General features: G+C 34.6%; 1 protein-coding gene across 3 annotated transcripts; it reads right to left on the bottom strand.

Moving 5' to 3' along the window:
- Positions 1-1211: 1211 nt before the first annotated feature.
- On the bottom strand, positions 1212-18935 carry LOC102579235 (protein VAC14 homolog). 3 transcript variants are annotated; one of them, XM_015312168.1, is made up of 20 exons: positions 18553-18935; positions 18280-18393; positions 17895-18014; positions 16591-16680; positions 16392-16511; positions 15961-15989; positions 15731-15873; positions 15537-15631; positions 12215-12301; positions 11952-12059; positions 11727-11818; positions 9297-9378; positions 7893-7958; positions 5429-5544; positions 5192-5312; positions 4809-4970; positions 4569-4697; positions 3371-3439; positions 2468-2752; positions 1212-1828 (listed from the first exon to the last, which is right to left on the bottom strand). In XM_015312168.1, exons 1-20 carry the CDS (start codon positions 18646-18648, stop codon positions 1820-1822), a joined length of 2133 nt encoding a protein of 710 aa, XP_015167654.1. In that variant the 5' UTR covers positions 18649-18935; the 3' UTR covers positions 1212-1819. The 3 variants fall into 3 exon arrangements, with proteins under 3 accessions (XP_015167654.1, XP_006355062.1, XP_015167655.1); XM_006355000.2 differs by having other exon boundaries at positions 17895-17960; positions 18553-18934; XM_015312169.1 differs by lacking the exon at positions 17895-18014 and having other exon boundaries at positions 18553-18934.
- Positions 18936-20217: the final 1282 nt, after the last annotated feature.

Raw genomic sequence — 20217 nt, 5'->3', positions numbered from 1 at the left:
TGAGGAACTACAATTTTTCGCATTGAAGCTTTGATTAATGTTACGTACACCAACATATTAATGTTTATTTATAATTAAAAGACTATTGAATGATTAAATACTACGAATTCATCAAAGATTGATCATATTCTTACTATTTTACACTAAACATAGTGGAGCTAGCTCACATCATTTTAAAATTCTGAATCCGTTACTGGTCATAGAAAGATGTACTACATATTAAAGATTACAAAGGTTTGAGTTATGAAAGAGACTTAAGGATCCTATTGAAGAGACTTTGTATAAAGAAAAGGTTATTATAGAAACTAAATTATGTCTATCTTGTGAAAAAAAATCCCAAGGTAGCACTCACTAGTCACAACAATTCATGTATATATGTTGAGTTTATTCAAAATCAAATCCAACTGTAGAGATCATTTTTCAATAAACTAAACCAAAACCAACCAACCTAGCAAAATTTAAATTTGTTTTAAATTCCAAAAACTACCAAGAGTTAAAATAAATAGACAAAAGCTTATGACAGGACAGATACATGGGTTTATAATTTAGTACATTTGATTGCAATGAATATGTGGTCATATGAATGATAAGATTACAAATGAAGTTATCCGAGCTAATATGAGAAGGACCTCAATGTAGGATAAGGTGCGAGAAGCGTGACTAAGATGGTTTGAGCATGTAAAGAAAAGATGTACGAACACTTCTATGTGGAGGTATGAGAGATTGACTATGAATAACTTAATGAGATGTTGAAGAAGTCAAAAAAGTATTGGGGATAGGTGATTATATTGTACATTACGCAATTTCAAATTACCGAGTACCGACCTTAGATAGAAGGTTGTGGAGGACACGAATTAGGATGAATGTTTGGTAGTAGTAGAGAGTTGTCTCATTTATCTTTCCATACTAATAGTCGTAGTACTATTCAAAGAGTTCCTTAATGTCTATTGTTCTTTTGCACTTTAATTATCGTATTATTGTGTTGTAGTTATGTTTCTTCTTCTTCTTTTAAGAATGTTTTGACTTGCTATCTACAGAATTTTTCCATGACTCCACTACTCCTTCCCTCAGATTAATTCTTTTTTCAACTTGCTTTGAATTATATTTTCCTTGAGCCAAAGATCTATCGAAAAGACTAACAGCACTATTTCAAAAGAAACATGGGAAATATCACAACAAGCTTTGAGAATTATTCAAATCCAAGTAATAAGAATGGGATGAAGGATAGAGTTTTCATAATACACAAAACTGTATCTTTCTTTGTAACAGAAGACACTTTTTATCTCCTATGCATCTACCACTTCATCCATGCCCAAAGTATTCCGCATTCACACAAGGTTCGAGGAAGAGCCACATCCCAAAAGGGTGGGGTGTGATGTAGACAGTCAGTTTACGGCTCTAACCCGTAACCTACAGGTCTCACATAGAGACAATTTCAATGTTATTCCAAGGCTCCCCTTCAACAAAAAATAACATAACCACATGGGCTAATTTTACCTTTTAATATCTTTCAAAAACTTTTTAAAATAGCTTTGGAATATCCAAGCTAAAAGTAATATCTCTTTCTCCACTTTTTTCCAACTCAATGAATTTTGACAAAACAAATAACTAGATATACAATTTACAACTTAGCGGAGCTTGACTATGCTTTCCAAAAAAAGAAAAAGAAAGCAAATCAAGATTGCTGTATAAGAAACCTTGATTAGGAGAAAGAGTAAACAATCAGAGTTGCAACTGTACTGGGGCTCTACGCCATACGCTTGAAGAAGTCCCGTTCAAGTCCTGTTGCTGCGGCAGATTGTTTTGATTCTTCTGGTCTTCATAACTCCTGAATTAAGATAGGTTCAAGCTAAGATTCTAATGCACTCAAAGAGAAAAACTTAGGAAGGAAAGGAAGGTTTATTCAATAATCAATATAATAGAGTATATGGGTCTCAGAGCTTCGGCTCAGTGGTGAAAGAATCACAAGTATGTGATGTGTGAGTTAAGGCACATCATGGACTCAAACTTAAAGTCTAGTATTTAAGTTGGGAAAAAGGGTAGAGGAGCAGGGCTGTACTGCCAGGAGTTCTGAACTTGTGCACCAACTGGAGTTGGATAGAAGCCCACCTGGAATTTCTCCGATATAAAAAAGACGCACACATAATAGATATATGGAATTTCACAATAATGAAACACATACAATCCTCATTACAAAGCACTTGTTTATCGCGAATGCAACCCGCACCAATATATCTATCAGTTGTCATGGACACATAAAAAGCACAACCCAAAAGTCCAAGAACTCTTTTTTTCCATACTCAACCCAGATAGACAGACAAGCAGTCATCGCGGTGGAAATAATTAACTACCTTAACATATAGGATATTTCTAGCCTTAGGTATTTAACTCTTGGACAAGTATCAGAGTGCAATATGCAACCAAAATATTATCAGCAAAATAAGTAGACATTATGAAGCACACAAACCTTCATTGATGAAGCAGAACTAAATCGTGATTGAGTCTCTGATTTTAAGTGCAAACGATGCTGCTGCTGAATTTGCTTAAAATGCTTCAGCCTAGAACCAAAGTTTATTCCGTTGTGCATATCATGTGAATTCTCATTTGGGTTGCCATCCTCGGAAATTTGTAATCCACCTCCGCCATTGAAAAATGGAATCCCAGACGATGTTCGTGCAACTTTCTCTTCCTTGAAGGAGTATGAAGGAACAGTTTTCAACCGAGTACGAAGAATCTTGAAGGCTGCACTTTGCTACATGAATTGATAAAGAATATCTACATTAGCAAACTTGATGTGCAGCTTAGTACATATAAGTTGTGCATATAAGAGTGATAATCAGTTAAATCAATTAGATAAGCTCTTGTAAAGAGTTCAGTAGTTCATTATGTTACTAACATAAAAACCAACTAATGAGCAAATCCCAGTAGAGAGAAATGACAATAGGCGTTTTTTCCAATTTGCCTCAGCCTTGGTGGGCGGAGACGCGGCGTTGTACCTATGTTGATGGAAGGTAGTAGGTAATAGGTATCGGTGGAATGATCAAGGTTTTCCAATTTGGTCCTAACACCAAAATTATAATTAAAAAAAAGGGAAACAACTCACGAATGATTATTTCAAGTATAAGCTGGAAATAATAGCCATGACATACTAACTCTTAGGATATAGTAATAGTAAATGGATTGAACAACTAATGCAACCCGGTGATTGATTTTTGTCGGTACTCTTAAACATATGATTCAACAGAAACTCAACTTGCACAAGCAAATGCACAACTACAAGCTTTTCCTGGCATGCATCAGAAATGGTATGCGGTTGATAGCAATAACCTTCAACTCAAGTTACCAATGGAGAAAATAATACATAACATACCTGCGGCAACAGCATCAACAGACCATATAATGCTTTTAATAACCATATGTATCTTCCAGGTTCAAGAAGCTGCAAGAAATAGAGCCACTAAGATACTCCTAAAAGAACTTATTCGTGAAAAAGAGAAAAATCCAATAAAATTGCCTGTACATCATAACACCACCAACTTCATAAAACAGGTAAAAAGCAGAATACAATAAATGTTTTTTAAAAATAAATACATAAACAAAAAGAATCCAATTTGTTGAAGAAATCAACAGCAACAGAAATAGATATTATATAAAGAGTTAATCTTAGCAACCCTAATATTTGCAGTTAATACCAAGGGTTCTTTGAGCACCAATGAATCACTAGAGGGAAGGGACTTCAAATAGAAATGCAGCAACAATTTGTAGGTAAAATGCACGTCCCTCTTACAAAAAGAAATCAGTATAGGGTATCAAGACGAGCAATTATGAGTTTGCAGCCTCCTCAAAAACACATGGAAAAGCTGGCAATTCATAAAGGCACAATGAAAATCCCAACTGTGGAACAAATCATCAGAACCAATGCATATAAAATTCAACCATATAACACTACCACCATCACACAACACCCAACCTTAATTTTTATTTCTGCCCATTGGCAGGTCATCAATTTGAAGTCTGTTAAAAGCAATGTCAGAATTTCATACAGGATTTCTCTCATTGGTGCAGTAAAGCAGATTGTCGAGATAGTTTGGTAGTAATGCATTGAGCTTCTAAATTCCAATCTGGTTTCCCTTCTTAACATGTATGCAAATGGAGACTGGAGCAGCAATTTTTTTACAAGTCTTGTTTGCTCCACAGAAAACGCTAAATGCAAAGAAGACCGCCTTAACAAACAACTAACAGCTACACTTCAATCAACTAAGTTGGGTCGGCTATATGAAAAGAACAGAGCTTTCACGACCAAAAATTAGAATGATCTACTCTAAAAAGAAAAGAATATGTATTTCCTTTTCCTTCAATCTACCGCTTAAAAGATAAGCATATATGCTTAGAAGTAATGACACACTCAGGTTTCTCTGGTACTAGATTCCCTTTTCCGGGCGAACTCCAGCGCAAAAGGAATTACAAACATTCATATGTTTATTTTCTGGATCATAAAGAACCATAAATGATAAAAGGAATTCAAAATTCTAGGTTTCACAATCAATAAAAGGAGAAATTCAAAACACCTGAAGCCTAAGGTAAGCAAAGGTTGGAGTCTCCAGAAGGTGGATCAACTTATGTAGTTGCACTAAGAACTTCACATTGATGTCTTCTTCAACCAAAGACTGAATAACAGAACTTGCATGCTGGTATGACTGTAACAAAGACGGAGCTCATTATATTCACTGTGAAATAACGGTAACAAATGCTTGATAGTTGATACAGGTATGAGGAATGCCTTAAAACTTGCAGGCTGTAAGGCTTACCTGGGCTAACAAGCAGAGGCTTATCATTGCCATTGGTGAATGGCACCAAGATGCGTACAAAGAAAGCAACAAGTCTCTCCCAGCATCTTTGACCAGTGATTGTTTAAGATCCTCCCGAAGGTCAGACAACTCAGGTGATGTAAGCAAAATCAAGTTTAAAGCCTGAAACAAACACAGCACACTCAGCGTACAGCAAAGACTACATTAAGCACCATACATTAAATATGAGCCCCCATGACAATATCTCAAAACCAAGCTTGAGAGTTCTGTGATCACATGAAATTAATTTTAAAAAAACAAAGTGTGAGATCTATATCGTTGCACTTTCACTCTGTATATTGGGAACAGTGATGGTCTCTTGATAAATAAGATATAAGTAAAACCTGAACCATCACAGAAGCAAAGTCCAAATCTGATTCTCCTTCAAGTATTGTGGACAGTTCACGGTAAACTCTTTCAGCATTTAGAAGTACACATAGCCGTCGAATTATTAAAGCCCCACGTCTGAAAGAGATTAGGAAAGCTAAGATACCAGCAGAACAGAATCTTCAATAAACCAAACAACAAAAGCATACCAATAAATTTTCCCCAAAGAAACGAAAAAAGAATATAGCATTTACTTCTCCAGGAGTGAGTGATCATGCTGAAAGCTGTGAACTAGGAAAACAACTAGCTGCCGGAAGTGTTGCGGATCTTCGGCTATGCATGCGTGCACCTCAAGCACCAAGAGCACTACCTGGAAGAGAATTTAAAGAAGACTCAGAACAATCAAAATAGCAGGAAGCACCCTCTAAAATCTCCTTCCTGAATAGTGGGTGTCTAGACTCATTTGAGACAAGCATTTAAACTTGGAAGTTAGAAAGATGACTTAAGCAATCTCAAACAAAAGTTTGACTGAGAGGCAATGTTTATCGGAACATCTAACCCATTATCTTATATCATCTTTAACTTTCATTTTCATTTCAAGATAGATTAATAAGGGTCAAGCATAAATGGTTTTTTTAATCAGGTAATAAGGGTCAAACATAAATTTTTTTTAATCATCATACTATACTAAAAGCGGGAAAGTCCTAAGTCTAAAGTTGAAAGAGGATAATATCCCTAAAATATTGATGGACATTTATGTCAATTTAAAATATATATTAAATAATTATATAATATACAAAAACATAAATTCCTTAATTTTTTTTATGACAAGGGAAACCCGCAGCCGCTATCCTTTGGGTGCACACAGGATAAAACTCCCGCTCCTATGCAATAGTTCGCAAACCACATAGGAGAGGTAACCCACACTAGGCAAGCCCGATGCGACGAGCTCGACCCAAAAGGCAAACCCCTTGCTTTCGCTGACAAGGGGTTTCGAACTCCAACATGGAAGTCCCAAGCCCAAACCACCCCGAATGGAACATAAATACCTTTATAAAAGATAATGTCCAGCCATGTTAATGATACCAAAGAGTCGTTTCCTTTTTTGGTCTCTTTGTTTACTTGTATTTACAGCTATTTAGTTGGCTTCAAACTTCTAAGCCTTTCTAAGTTCCTCACCTATGTTCTTTGATCATCGAGCTACTATTATTTATAAACCATGAAGTATTAAAGGATTTGAGCTTGAACAGATTTGTTTCCCTTTCAGATATTTCTATGACTAAAAATTTTCTTCTCATTTTTTCTTTCGTGAAATTGTTTTTGTTTTGCTTTTCCTTTTTAATTTTAATTAATTCTTTGGAAGGATTAGCATGAACGTACGATGAATTCGGGTATATTCTTGAAAATTACACGAAAAGGCTACAAGTCAACATTGCCATTGATTTAAACTAATTCAAATAAGTTTGAGAAAATTATAGCCAAAGAAAAATCAGTTGACTCCCCAATCATTAATATTTTCACATAAAATGGGGTGGAGGGAATAAATAAATTGATTTTGTAACTATTTTTTACACTCAGTGTATAAGTCATCTTTCAATAGTAAATTTTCTCGCTTACTCGCATTAATATCCTTTGGGTATGTCTTTTTATGATTTTCATGGAACTTTGATTTTCTGTTCATCTGAAGCATACCCTGTGGGGTTTGGTCTGTTCATTTGAAGCTCGTGGATTATTTGTTGCCTACTTATATGTTCTATCCTCCAACACTTTTAGATTTTCAAGAGTTATATGCTCTCACTGAAACTAAAAAGATAGTAGATATTTTGTAAAATTGAAATTATAAAACTAGAACAAATTATAAGTTGAATAACTGACGGATGATTGAGGGGCAGTTTCATCTTTTACTGAGTTAGTTATATAGGATTTAACATTCATCATCGTTAAGGAAAAATAATATCCATCATCGACTTACTCTTCTATTTTACATCTCAAACACAAATTTTAAATAAATTTTTACTCCTTGTGATAAAGTACATGTGCATCGCGCGTATCCAAAAACTAGTAAGGTAATAAGAGTCTAGAATAAACTTTTAGCATTTATCCTCCAAAACAAGAGAATATTTGTGGCAATGAATTCAGGAAATATCAAATATCATATATGCAGTTTAGACCAATTTTAGAAATCACTCAAGCAGCAAATATTTACCAGCCTTAAAATAGTACAATGAATTAAAAAAATGATTAATGTAAGGTAAGATTTTAATTCTTACTCTTCTTTTTTTTCAACTGATTGATAATTAGGTTAAGGATGATCTGGAAACAAGAATGAAGGAGTCATGTAGAGCTGTAAAAATTTCCAGAAGAATCAAGAAGGGGGAGGCCAAAAAGAATCACGGGTATTAAGTGCGGGAAAAGGGAAGGATGAATTACGGCCAAAATTTGCCAAGAAACTACACTAGGGGAACAAAACAAAGGCCACAGCTAATGCACAAAAACCTAAGTGAACTTTTGAAAGTCAGCAAATGCCTGGAAAACACAACCATAATGCTACCAGAAAAGTCGTATCGGCTATTATCACTTGTCCATCAACATATTTGCCATCAAGATAAAGTATTCTGGGATGTAAGTTGTTGATCAGAAGCTAGAACAATGGCTAGACCTAGCAAAGCAAACCAGCATGACAAACTCTATGAAAAGAATAAAAGCAATAAGAGATACCTCATCGGAGGGATCTGATAGCGCCCTTAGGAGAGTGTCAAAGACATCATTCAGAAAAACCAAGACCTGTTTCGACAAATTGGAAACATGAACATTCACTTACCAGATCAAACTTTAGAAGCCATAAAAAAATTGAGAACAAAACATATATTTTTTTTTTTGACAAAGGTAACAGAGAACAAAACATATATTGATTAACTGACAATAAGATATCTTCCATTATCTTAGTGTTATCAATGAACTTATTCCGCTACCGAATATATAATACTACTGGTGAAAGTTGAATCGAATTTGTAACATATACACCTAAATATAATGCAAAAAACTTGTCATGATAATAGTAAATCCATTTTTTATGCATGATTTTACCTGAAAATACAACTATAGTAGCATGAATAATGAGCTTTATTTTGATAGAACAGAATATGACAACATCAAATGCAACTATGATGCAGCAGAACATTAGGTGATGCAGCTGTACAGGAATAACCATGTCACAGGAGTATAATATGGCTCTAAGATTATTGAAGAAACTAGCACCACATTTCCCAGCTCCTCCATCTCATCCCAGAGAGAGAAGGGACAACCACAAAGAACAAGGAACTGAGACTTCTCTCCTTTAAAAGCCCTTTGCTTGTTTTACACAGATTCAATTAGTTACTAAATGAAAAATACATGGTTACACACCCATGGATTGTAAGTACCAGCCCATCATTCTTTGGATGATGAGTTTTTTGTGAATATACAGTTACCTAATCTCAAGAAAAAACTAAATGAAAAATACAAATTTGTTAAATACACAACTAGGTTTCAAACATGATTCATGACCTCTCCTGTAGAAAACACTTTTCAAAACCTTACGACCTGTTTCTTCAATAAGCATTTGCAGCTGTAGAAGAATAACCATGTCACAGGAGTATAATATAGCTCAAAGATTATTGCAGAAACTGGCACCACATTTCCCAGATCTTCCATCTCATTCCAGAGAGAGAGAGGGGACAAGTACAACTACAAAGAGCGGGGAACTGAGATTTCTCTCCTTCTAAAGCCCATTGCTTCTTCTACGCAAATTCAATTAGTTTCTAAATGAAAAATACAAATTTGTGAAACACACAAATTGTACGTTTCAAACATGATTCATGACCTCTCTTTTAGAAAACACTTTCAAAACCTTGTGTCCTTGTTCTTTAATAAGCATCCCAACAAGCAACAACACATGAGCTAAGTACTTTTAGCAACTCAGGCTCCATACTCAGCATTAATAGATAACGGTATTGTATCCCCACTGAAAACCAGTGTAGTTTAAGATATCAACTCCTATATCATTCAGTAAGTCCATGAGAGAGTATTCTCATTGTGCAAAAGAATAAACAAGATGACCGTCATTAAATTTTAGGTCTTCACCTCTGACCGATGTCCATTAAGCAGGGTCCACATCCAATGTAATGATTCAATACGTGTTGCCTCCCATTCACTAGACAACTGCCTGATAAAAAGATTGAGACAGAAAGTTAACTAGAAGCAATACTATAACATATAGCTACTTGGATATAACTATTCTTATCACGAACTCTGTTATGTTTTGATTTTCATAAATAATCCAATCGCATTTTTTATTAAATTAGTTATATGGTGAAAATAAGCTTTTTCTATATGTAATTTATTGATAGCCAAGCATACAGGCAGTAGAAAAGGGTCGTAAACATTTACGAAGCATGTTCACTGTTGCATAGAACAAATGAATTGTGCCATTTTGACATTTTCATGCATTGTGAAAATTACATCAGAGAGCTACCAGATCTAGGTATCGACATTTTTAATAATATGTACAACTGTATATTCCGTCAAGTATCTCAGGTTGCTCTCTTTCCATATCACCCAACACACACAAGCTGGGTTTTTCTCCATAAGTTCCTTGGTTCATTCATACACATGTATCACATCCAGCGGCACAAGAGTTCCATCATAGTATTTGGCATCACCCATCTCACCCCAAATTTATTCAAAAGCAGGTTCCGCAATTATCCAGCTACAGTACAAAGCAAAAATAAGTGTTTGCTGCTCTCAATTTCTTTTCCACGCAAAAACATCCATTTCACTGCATTTGCTTTTTGAAAATTTGTTTGGGGCATGCACCCTGAGCTAACACCAAAAGATAAGCTCTCGTCTGAGGAGATTTAGTTCCCTAAATCAATTTCCAAGTCATTGCTGGAAGTTGAAGGCTCCAGAGTCTAGGTTCCAATAGCAGGAGTTCACTGAGAATCTGCCACTTCTATGTGCAGTTCAGAGCCAGTAAGTCTTTTCTCATCAGCAAAGTAGTACACCTGTTCAAACTCCTGTAACTAAAAGGACACTCTCTACTTTCCAGTCTAAGTAATTGCTTTTGAAACATAACTCTTACACATTCTCTGGTCTTACACATGGCAATGGTTGCCTCATGAAGATCAAACAATAGGCAATAGTAATAAAAAGGGACAAAGAGATTAACAGGATAATGTTGGCAATCTCAGAAAGTCCAGAAAGATCTGAAGACAATCTAAAATACTATACCTCTTTGGATCTCTTGGACCATTTGGTTGGAAAGAAATAAAGATGCTTTGAGAACCAAAGGAGTTACCTAGATTTATCAAAGAATAGATGTCCTGAAAATTTGTACTTACGGGGTAAGGGAGATATAGTAGATAACTTAGATCAGCTTATGGAATTTCTAGGTGTTTTGGGATTGTTACTGATAAAGCTATGCTGGAGCTTGTAACATTTTTTGGGTACCTTTTTTGTACTTCCTTTAATGAAACCTTTACCGTATCAGGAAAAATAAAAGAGATCAACATGAGATTGAGACCCAAATTAGGAAGGTTAGCAATAGAATTAAATAAACCTATTTGCTAGAAATTAGTTGGAAGGCAGGGAAGAGAAATGGCCCACATCCCAACAGAGATTGTCAATTCCTGACTGAGTTATGGTTTCCTTATATGATATTGGGCAATCATCCTCTCATGAGCTAGCATTAAGGATTGAGATAGTGTTAGCACCCCTTTAGTCTACCAAAGAAAATTTAAAGAAATCAAAAAGTAGAATACTTCAACTTATCTATTAATTATGTTTTCTTGTTTCTTTATAGGAGGTTCTTTCTCCACTTTCTCATTCTAGTAGTAGTAGGAAGTTATTTCCTTGTTATTAGGTGGGTGGTTACTCCACCAATGTTGTATTTAAAGTTATTTGAATTCAATGGAAAGATAAGCAAAAAACTATTCCAGTTTTTGAGTACTTTAACTCGAGAGATTGCAGGTTCTCTCTTAACGAACCAGCACCATAGTCGTAGCATAAGAACATTTGATTTCACCTTGCAGCGTCACATAACTAGATCCATATCAAGGGAACCAGATAGGCCCAAGGTCCATAACTTAACATGGTATCTGATCTGGATCCATTGATCCTTGTTGATGTGGTTTTGCAATGTTGAGCCCCATGTTATATTAGCCATTCTACAGTTGTCCGGGAGTGAGGGAGTGAGGGAGGGTGTCAAGTCCTACATTGCTCAAGGCAAAAGGTTGTTGTCTCCTTGTATAATATTGGGCAATCAGCTTTTGAGATTGAGTTAGGCCAAAGGTCCACAAACACAAAGAACATAAAATTTAAGTATTAAGGTCATAGTTCTATAGTCAGAAGTATTTGGCTACTATAAAAATCATATTTCAACAAAAAGCCAACTACCATTATTTAATGAAACTAATCAATTTTTTAATTGATTATCTACTGTACTATCAACTATCAAGACAGTTCAACTTCTTCAAATCTTCAAAATCCAAATATCCCTCAATAAGTAACTTATACCTCCTAGCGACAGAGAGGATTGCTCCTACATCAAATCCCTCAGCTGGATCAGCCTCAATTGCACGAAGTTCGTCATTTGTTTCACGAGAAACCTAAAAGGAAGAAGCACAGACGAATAGAAAAGTGAGAGTGACAGACAAAGAAGCAATAACAACGAAGAAAGGTAGCACTAGAAGGGAGAAAACACAAATACAATAAAAGGAAAAGGGGACCATCTCCACTTACAACTCTTATTTTTTCTTCTTTATCAGATATACAAGGCAATATTGCTCCCAGAATATCAGCATAATACGGGACAAGTTGATCTCTACCAAGTTTCACAAATTCATTTATCTGCATGGCACAAAATAATCTATTCAAACAGATTTAACAAGTTAAAACACTAGTAAATTGTTAACACCAGAAGATATCGTAGCCAAGAGACACAATATTGGTCAATAGAAAGCAGGATAACATGGTACAAGCACCATGCATATCAACATACTTACCCAAGTGATAGAAGTCAGCCTAGTAAATTCATCCTGTGAGCCTGCCCTTTGCACTAGTATTTCAGCCATGCGGCCATAATCTACAGACTTAAGAGCAGCATTCTTCAAGTTAGAAAACTAACTAAGGACAAACAAAATCTATACATTATTATAAAAGTTGAAAGCCTCAAACCAAATGTTGATAGACAAAAACATCCTTGTAATACTGATGACATATATTCCCTTCAAGAACCATATTATTTCTCCACAAATCACTACAATAACCAATCTTCTCTTTTTTAATTTTTTTTTAAAATTTAACCAATCTTCTCTTTTTTATGCTTAAAATACAGAGAATTATAGAGTTGTAAAAAGTACTTCCATATGAATCAAATTCATCTGAGTGTATCTGAGTGGTCACTCTTGACTGATATATTTAATGACGCATTAAGCAGAAAAGAAGATTTGGACACATGGAAGGACAGAAATTAGACAAATAAGGTATACATTGATGACCTCTTCAATTTCTCTCTTTTTTCTAACATAATTCAGTCCCATAAAAACTGTTCCTGCCATTTTAAAACTAAATCTTGAGCTAAGATAATTAGAAATGCAATAGAGAGTCAACTATATTAGAGCTAGGGGGATCTTAGTAGTTCGGTTGGTTGGTTACTTGAACTTTCACCTTATTGGTAAGGGGGTTCGATTACCACATTACAATCCCCTCCCTCATTTCCCGTTCCCCTCTCCCTTACATATATATTTTTTTTAAAAACAACTATATCAGAGCTCAAACAACAACAACATACATAGTGAAATCCCACAAGTTGGGTCTGGGGAGGGTAGAGTGAACGCAGGCCTTACCACTACCTCATGGAGATAGAGAGATTGTTTCCGAAAGACCTCCGGCTCAAGTGCAGCAATAACAATATTAGAGCTCCTAAGACCTAATTCCAAACTGAAGTGGCAAAAGGAGGATGTATTAGTTATGCTCTTTCGACTGCCTCAGGTTGGCTAGTGGTTTCGACAAAGTACTTGATTGGTCATCAATATTTTATATAGATAGTGATGCAGGGAGTGAGATTTTATCGTGGCTGGGCAATTAAGTGCTATATTTTGGAAGATTATTGAGTAAATATTAGCAACATATTCATGATATTGAACTGTTTGAAGGAGCCAAATATCCATTGTTATGGATCAGAAGCCCTCTTTAGTTTGTTTCTTTTGTTTTCTTGTGTAGATAAGAGATTCAGTTTGTGTGAATATTCAGCTTGATTTTTGGGGAGTTAAATGTATGTCGTATGCTACTCTTGTAAAGTTACACCTTGTTTTGTCAATAAATTTTTTACCTGCGAAAGGAGGAAAGCTCTTTCCCTGGAACTTTTAGGTTATAGAGTTGTCAAATTTGGGCTGACTTTGGTTTGAAAGATTAGTTGCGTTCATGCAGGTCTGGTCATGCATCTAGTTCTATACTGACGTCTCATTTGTTTGTATTAAGATTGAGACATTTGAAACTGAATACATATTTGAATATTAAGATGTGGATTAAGATTTAGATGTTTCATTATGACTACACAACTAACTACTAAGATGTTGTATTAAGATTTAAATGATAAAAAATTAAGACTATTTTTTCAACATCTGAATATATAAAGCTTGTCAATATACACAAATGTTACCTTCTCAAAAAAAAAAAACTTCTTTATTTAAAAATTAATAAATATAAATTAAGTTAAATACTAAATTAGTCTAATATATCACAAAATATTTTAAGAAAATTATATGGAGGTTGGTTGTGTTGATGGCTAGCAGTGGTGGTTGTGGGTGCCGATTGGAGATGGTGTTGGACTGTTGGCTAATGTGGTGTTGTGGGTAGTAGCTAGTGTTGACAGTTGTTAGCAGTAGTAGTTGATGATGGTGACATATTGTAGTGATTGACAGTGGCGGTGGTTATGGTTGAGGATGGTGGTTATGGGCAGTGGGTGGTGCTAGCTGATAATGATAGGCGGTGGCATAGGCAGTTGATAATTGTGGGCAATGGAGGTAGAGGTATAATGGATGGAATTGGTGAACTCATATTTGTAGAAGTCCTTGAATAGACATCTTAATGATATTAAGACTTTATTTTTTTTGATAAAGTTAAAGTTGTATTCTTCAGCATTAAGGGTATGCTGGCTACCTCCAAAAAGTTACAAGCTAAAACCATAATTACATAGATCCTAGGAAATCTACCAATTGTTCTACTTCTTCTATACCATCTTCTTTACACCATTCAGATCTATTTAGACCCATTAAGGAGTTGTAACATTAAAAAAACCTTAATGTTAAGATCCAATTATTAAGATTCAAACCTAAAAAAAAGCACCCAGGGGTGTGCCCAGAGGTCAATGAAGTGGTTGAGAACCATGAGATTTCAGGTTCAATTCCCAGCGGAGACAAAAAAACACTAGGTGATTCTTATTTCTTCCCATCTGTCCTAGCCTTGGTGGACAGAGTTACCTAGTACCTATTGCTTGTGGGAGGTGGCATGTATCCCGTGGAATTAGTCGAAGTGCGCGAAACCTGGCTCGAACACCACAGTCATCCAAAAAAAAAGTTCAAACCTAGAAAAACAAAAGCACTAAATGACTGAAATCGGAAGGATTACAATTAGGACCTTCATTAAGTGCAAACAAATGAGGCCTGAGAGATTCTGAAACTAGAGTTACTCCTTTTACCATACAAACACTTCCTAACAAATGATATTCATATTCATACTGCTACTAAGACTGAAGTTGCTTCCATTACTATAACTGATAGTGTAGATGAAGTTGGTCAAAAACTACTCTTTTCAGCTTCATGTATGGGAGAGGTCAAGGATTATGAAATGACACCATTTCAATTTTATAACTTGAACAAATGTCTTCAGAAATACACACATATACAAATATATATGTGAGTAAGAATTAATTTTATTGTTTTGTTTTTTTAGATGAAGAAGAAACTTTTTATTTTTGTTACAAATTATATTATATTGATATGGTATACACATGCACAATAACTAGTCAAAAACGCGCTAAGATTTTTGTCGAAAAAAGAAATCTTACTAATCCAAAAGGATGCAGATACAAAAGAAGAGCAGAAACAACTGTCTTCAATACAGATGGAAAACCAAACACAATTACTAAACAAAAATTAGTAAATTTAAGTTGCAGGTTGAGGGACAAACATATATTCAGATCTCTTTCATCCGAGTCTCAACTCTCAATAATACCAGTAGAGAAAAAAAGTTGCAAGTTCAAAATTTTATTTTACTTTGGGAGCATTAATAAATATAACACACCACACATGACATAGATCTTACTGGAGAATTCTTAATCTCTTGCAAAAACTCTGAAAGTGCAGAATCAGCCTGTTGCCGTATTTCATGGCTAGAATCACTCAGCATATTAAATAATCCTGCACTTCATCAAGTCAAGAGAAACCATATGAGTTAACAAATTTAGAACATTGAGTTGCATAATTAGAAGGTTTTGACTTTGAAAAACAAGAAATTACCATCAAGAAAATCAGGAAGAAAACCGAGCATATCAATATCCGGAACACTGTCTAAAACTGTGATCCACCCAACAAGAAATTGGCGGACATGAGGATTGAGGATATTCATTCGTTCTCTCAGCAAAGGAATAAATTCTTCAATGCTGTGTAAGAAATAAAATGTCCAATTCAGTGAAAATCAAACTTCGGTTCCAGCATGAAGATACTAGTTTCCAACAACCCAAACTCACCTGAATTGCTCACTCTCTGTGACGATATCCTGCATCCAACAAAAGTTTTAGCACAATGTTATCACCAAAATTGATCAGTCAAAATACCAAAACTGTGCATATCTTTTGATTAAAGCAACTCCTTTGCTCTTTGCCCCCCGCTCTCCCATAAAGTACTGGCAGTAAAAAGAATTGGGGAAAGGAAATAAAAGAAAAGGACACTCAACTTTTCTACCCTAAATTATCAAATTTACACCATTTGAACTCCCCGATGAAAAAAAAACTCAAGCCTCATCTTTAGACTCTCCTTTCCTCTGCAACACCTTCTATTCTCCTCCTTGTTGTAGTATATCGAACTGGAATTCATTATCATCTAAACAACACATCATTTTTTAAATGTTTGCATACTCTTCCCTCTCTGACCAATGCATTCAAATGAAGTGATGCATTACCTTCACAAGTCTATCTAAAAGATGAGCAGCACTTTGCACGTTGGCATCTGAATCTGCCGCAAGCTTACACAAAGCATCAAAGATCTGATTGAAGAATACGATGAAATCTCCTCTTACAACCTGCAAAGTAGAAAAAATGAAGTCCAAACAACAAGACTCAAAAATACATGTGTTGTACAGGCTCCTTTAGCTTTCTCACCTTTGCAATGTTATACAAAGCTTCACAGGCATAATAACGAACTCTGCTGTCTTGGTGCGAAAAAGAGTGTAAGACAGGCGGGACAATTTGCTGGACATCAAATCCAGATGAGAGGTAAGTTGCATAACAGGGAAAAAAGCACAATCCTCAATGCAACATCCCAAAATAACAATAACAATAACAGCCACAGAAACAACATCAGTGATCTTTTCAAGGGGACCATATATAAAACTACTTGTTCTCTGAATAAGTAAAGGTAAAAGCTACAAATGATGTCAAGGAAGCAGTATTAGAAACAAAAAGTAATTTTTTAAGTGTAAAAGGTTAAACCCAAAAGTAAAATGAATACACTCTTTCAAGTTTCACCTATTCATTTTTTCGGGAATGGGGCTGGAGTTCTATTATCTTTAAAAGACCTGAAACTAAAGCCTTTCCTAGTCCAGGCACTGAAGTAGTGTAAGAACAACAGTAGGCACAAAATCTTAGTTCTCTATTCACGGAATAAATGCACTACAATTGTAAAGAGATGAAGATTTCTAGAACAAAACAGATAAACATGATTTCTTTATAGGAACATAATTTATAAAAGGTAGAGAATGAAAAGAAGCAAGTGAACCTTCCCCTTTTGTTCAAAATGAATAAACAGGATTACCCCTGTGAAAGAAAGAAATGAGTAATAAGATGGTGGACAAACCTACATCTTTATGCACATTGCTTTTTCTTCGAGGAGCAAGTCTATGATAATGCAAACACTGATATATCCAGTCAATTACCCGTATGGACAAAGTAATACACACACTAACTCACATCCATATCATTCTCCCAAATGCTTACTCTGTACTCTAACTTACAATCAAGGAAAACTAATTGAAACTAAGGCTAAAGATACCTGACCCTATATTCACCTTAGTATAGCATCAACATGCATGTTCTCAGTTTTATTTTATCACTCTTTTCGTCCAAAGGCTTATCTATTACTAGTAATTACTAATAGCAGATGATGTTCTCTGAAAACACCAACCTAAAATTCAGACTTAGGCACATATAATCTCACCCTCAGTTTTTTTCTTTGATAATCAAGAAACTCTCGAGTGGCACACGATCAAAAATTTGTTGGATAATGGGCCCGCCCATCTACCCATTATGTGTGCCAAACCCAACATCACACGTGTGCTCCTACCACTAGACCAAAGCCTTGGGGCATAACCTCACCCTTTCTCATAGCTAAACCAAATTTTATAGAGAATTTCCACAAAATTGAAAACTGATAGGAAACAAAGTTGATCACGAGGTAAACCCCCTACCTTAAGGTGTTGAGCTGCATCTGAAGTCAAACCAACAGTTACTGCAGCCAGTCCTATCAATCCTCCCTGCAGCTCAGGTGTGTGTTTGTTAGAGAAGAATGCTTTCTGGAAAAAAGTTTCCTGTGTGTGGTTGGGTATAAAGTTGGTACCAAAAAAAAAAAAAATGTGTTTGGTGATATTCAGTATTACTAATGGTTGGCAAACATGTCATTGATCAAGTGATATAAGTAAGAATTATGATATTTGTAAAGAAAATGCTTCCACACTCATATGAGAAACACAAAGAAATTATTTTTTTACTAGAAATCATTTTTCTACAATATAATGGATATCATTTCCCATTATACCAAACCTATCACTCTAAAAGAGTAAAATTCAAACTCACTTTCCGATTATGAGCCTGAGGTGAGTACGTATACTCCTGGGACAACAAACTGATAACAGCATTGATCTTGTCATGGTCACCCGCAGATGTCAAATGCTTAACAATCCCTTCCAACTACACAAAATCAATAAGCATCAATATATCAACTTTAGAAAAACCCAAATCCCAAAAACAAGAGGGGGAAAACCCAGCTTTGGAAAAACCAAAACAAACCCAAATCACAAAAAATGGAGACGAAAACAAAAATTCATCAAAACCCCATTAAAAACAAACCTCTAAAGCAGCATTCTTGCGCTTCTCGTACAGCTTATCCGATAGATTACGAAGAACAGCTGCTGGAATCACAGATAACGCTTCCGCAGTAGTCATAACAAGAATTCAAACACCCTAAAACGAAATGAAACAAATTCCCACTTTTTCGCCCAATTTTGAAATCAAATTCCTCTTCTGATCTTCCCTAAGCTTCAACACAAACATCAATCTAAACAAATTTTGTGCATAAACACACACAAACACCTATATGACTGTAGCAACTCACAAATTGAAGTAAAACAGATCTAAAAAATCGAAGAAAAATTTTAGCCAAAAACCAAAATTGACTCGAGAGGGAAGATTGAAGAAATTTTTTATTTTATTTTATTGTAATTTTTATTTATTTATTTGCTTTGCAGAGAGTGTTGTTTGGTGAAAAATATTATAGGAAAAGTCTTCTTTTTCGTGATATCTTTTTTTTTTTCTTATTTCAAACTTATTCATACTCCACAGATAAATTAATAATTTTGACAAAAAAAATTAAATGGATAGTTTTGACCAGAAAATAAATAAATAAATGCTCACGCGTATTCTCATTATACCACTTCCAAAAAAATTCATAAAATCAGATTTATTTAATTATCTAAAATAATTAATTAATTATGATACTTGTTTATTTATCTATCTAACAATTAAATTATTATTGTAATTTTTTTATGCCTCCCTAATATAATATATAAGTCAAATATTAATATGTTAAACTTGATTAGAGACTTGTTATTTTCTTATATACATAAAAGAAAGATGTTTAGTTATTAGAGTAGTGTTTGTCATGAAGAAGCTAATTAAAAAGTATGTCAGATAAGCGTTAAGCGTGAGATTTATACATAAATTTAGATAATTCAAATGCCTAGACTTTATTTATTTTAATAATGAAATATACTTAACACATAATAATTATTCTCAATTTTAAAGAACTTGAAATCACCATATGACTCTTCATTTCACCATTTGAACAAAGCACAATATATTATCATCATATTAAATAAAATAAAAATTACATTTAAAATATACATAAATAATACTACTATTAAAAAATCAAACGAGTCTAAAATTTATCCTCAATTAGTAGTTAATATTTCTATGAAATTAACTAAATTTGCGTTTATATCAAGCAGACATAAAATCAAATTAGGATGGTTTATGTAGAATAGAACTAAATTAGACTATACTTATGAAAATTAAAGTTGTGTTGTAAATCATTTTGGTGGTTAAATGGATGACCATAACTCCTTGGTTAATTTCCCTCCTTTATGAGTAGTAATGTTGTTGATAATGTGGTCAAATGGATGACCATAACTCCTAGGTTAATTTCATCCTTTATTGGTAGTAATGTTGTTGATAATATAGTTAATTGGATGACCATAACTCCTAGGTTTATTTCCTCCTTAATGGGTAGTAATTCTCAAGGTTTAATGTAATGTTTATGACACCCTTTGGTATTCCTCAATGTAATCCTATAAATAGTGGTGTTGAGAATAATGTTGAGTACACTTGAAAGAAAGAAAGTAATCATATATTGTTTCTCTTGTGTGATATTCTTCTTGTCTTCCTTATTATATTGTTCTTTTGTTCTTAAGTTTCATAACACGTTATCAGCACGAAACTCTAATATCATTTCGATTT

The sequence above is a fragment of the Solanum tuberosum genome, unplaced genomic scaffold (assembly GCF_000226075.1).
Source record: "Solanum tuberosum cultivar DM 1-3 516 R44 unplaced genomic scaffold, SolTub_3.0 scf00189, whole genome shotgun sequence".
Lineage (NCBI taxonomy): Eukaryota > Viridiplantae > Streptophyta > Magnoliopsida > Solanales > Solanaceae > Solanum > Solanum tuberosum.
The sequence above is the reverse complement of the archived record's forward strand: the minus strand, read 5'-3'. Positions and strand labels throughout refer to the sequence as shown.

What these genes read in the sequence shown, in the direction of transcription:
- LOC102579235 (XM_015312168.1), bottom strand. Translation starts at nt 18,648, where the DNA reads ATGACTACTGCGGAAGCGTTATCTGTGATTCCAGCAGCTGTTCTTCGT. An exon ending in ACAGAGAGTGAGCAATTCAG is followed by an intron (nt 15,874 to 15,960) that starts GTGAGTTTGGGT and finishes TTTCTTACACAG; the next exon opens with CATTGAAGAATTTATTCCTT. An exon ending in GATCACTCACTCCTGGAGAA is followed by an intron (nt 5,313 to 5,428) that starts GTAAATGCTATA and finishes AATCTCTTTCAG; the next exon opens with ACGTGGGGCTTTAATAATTC.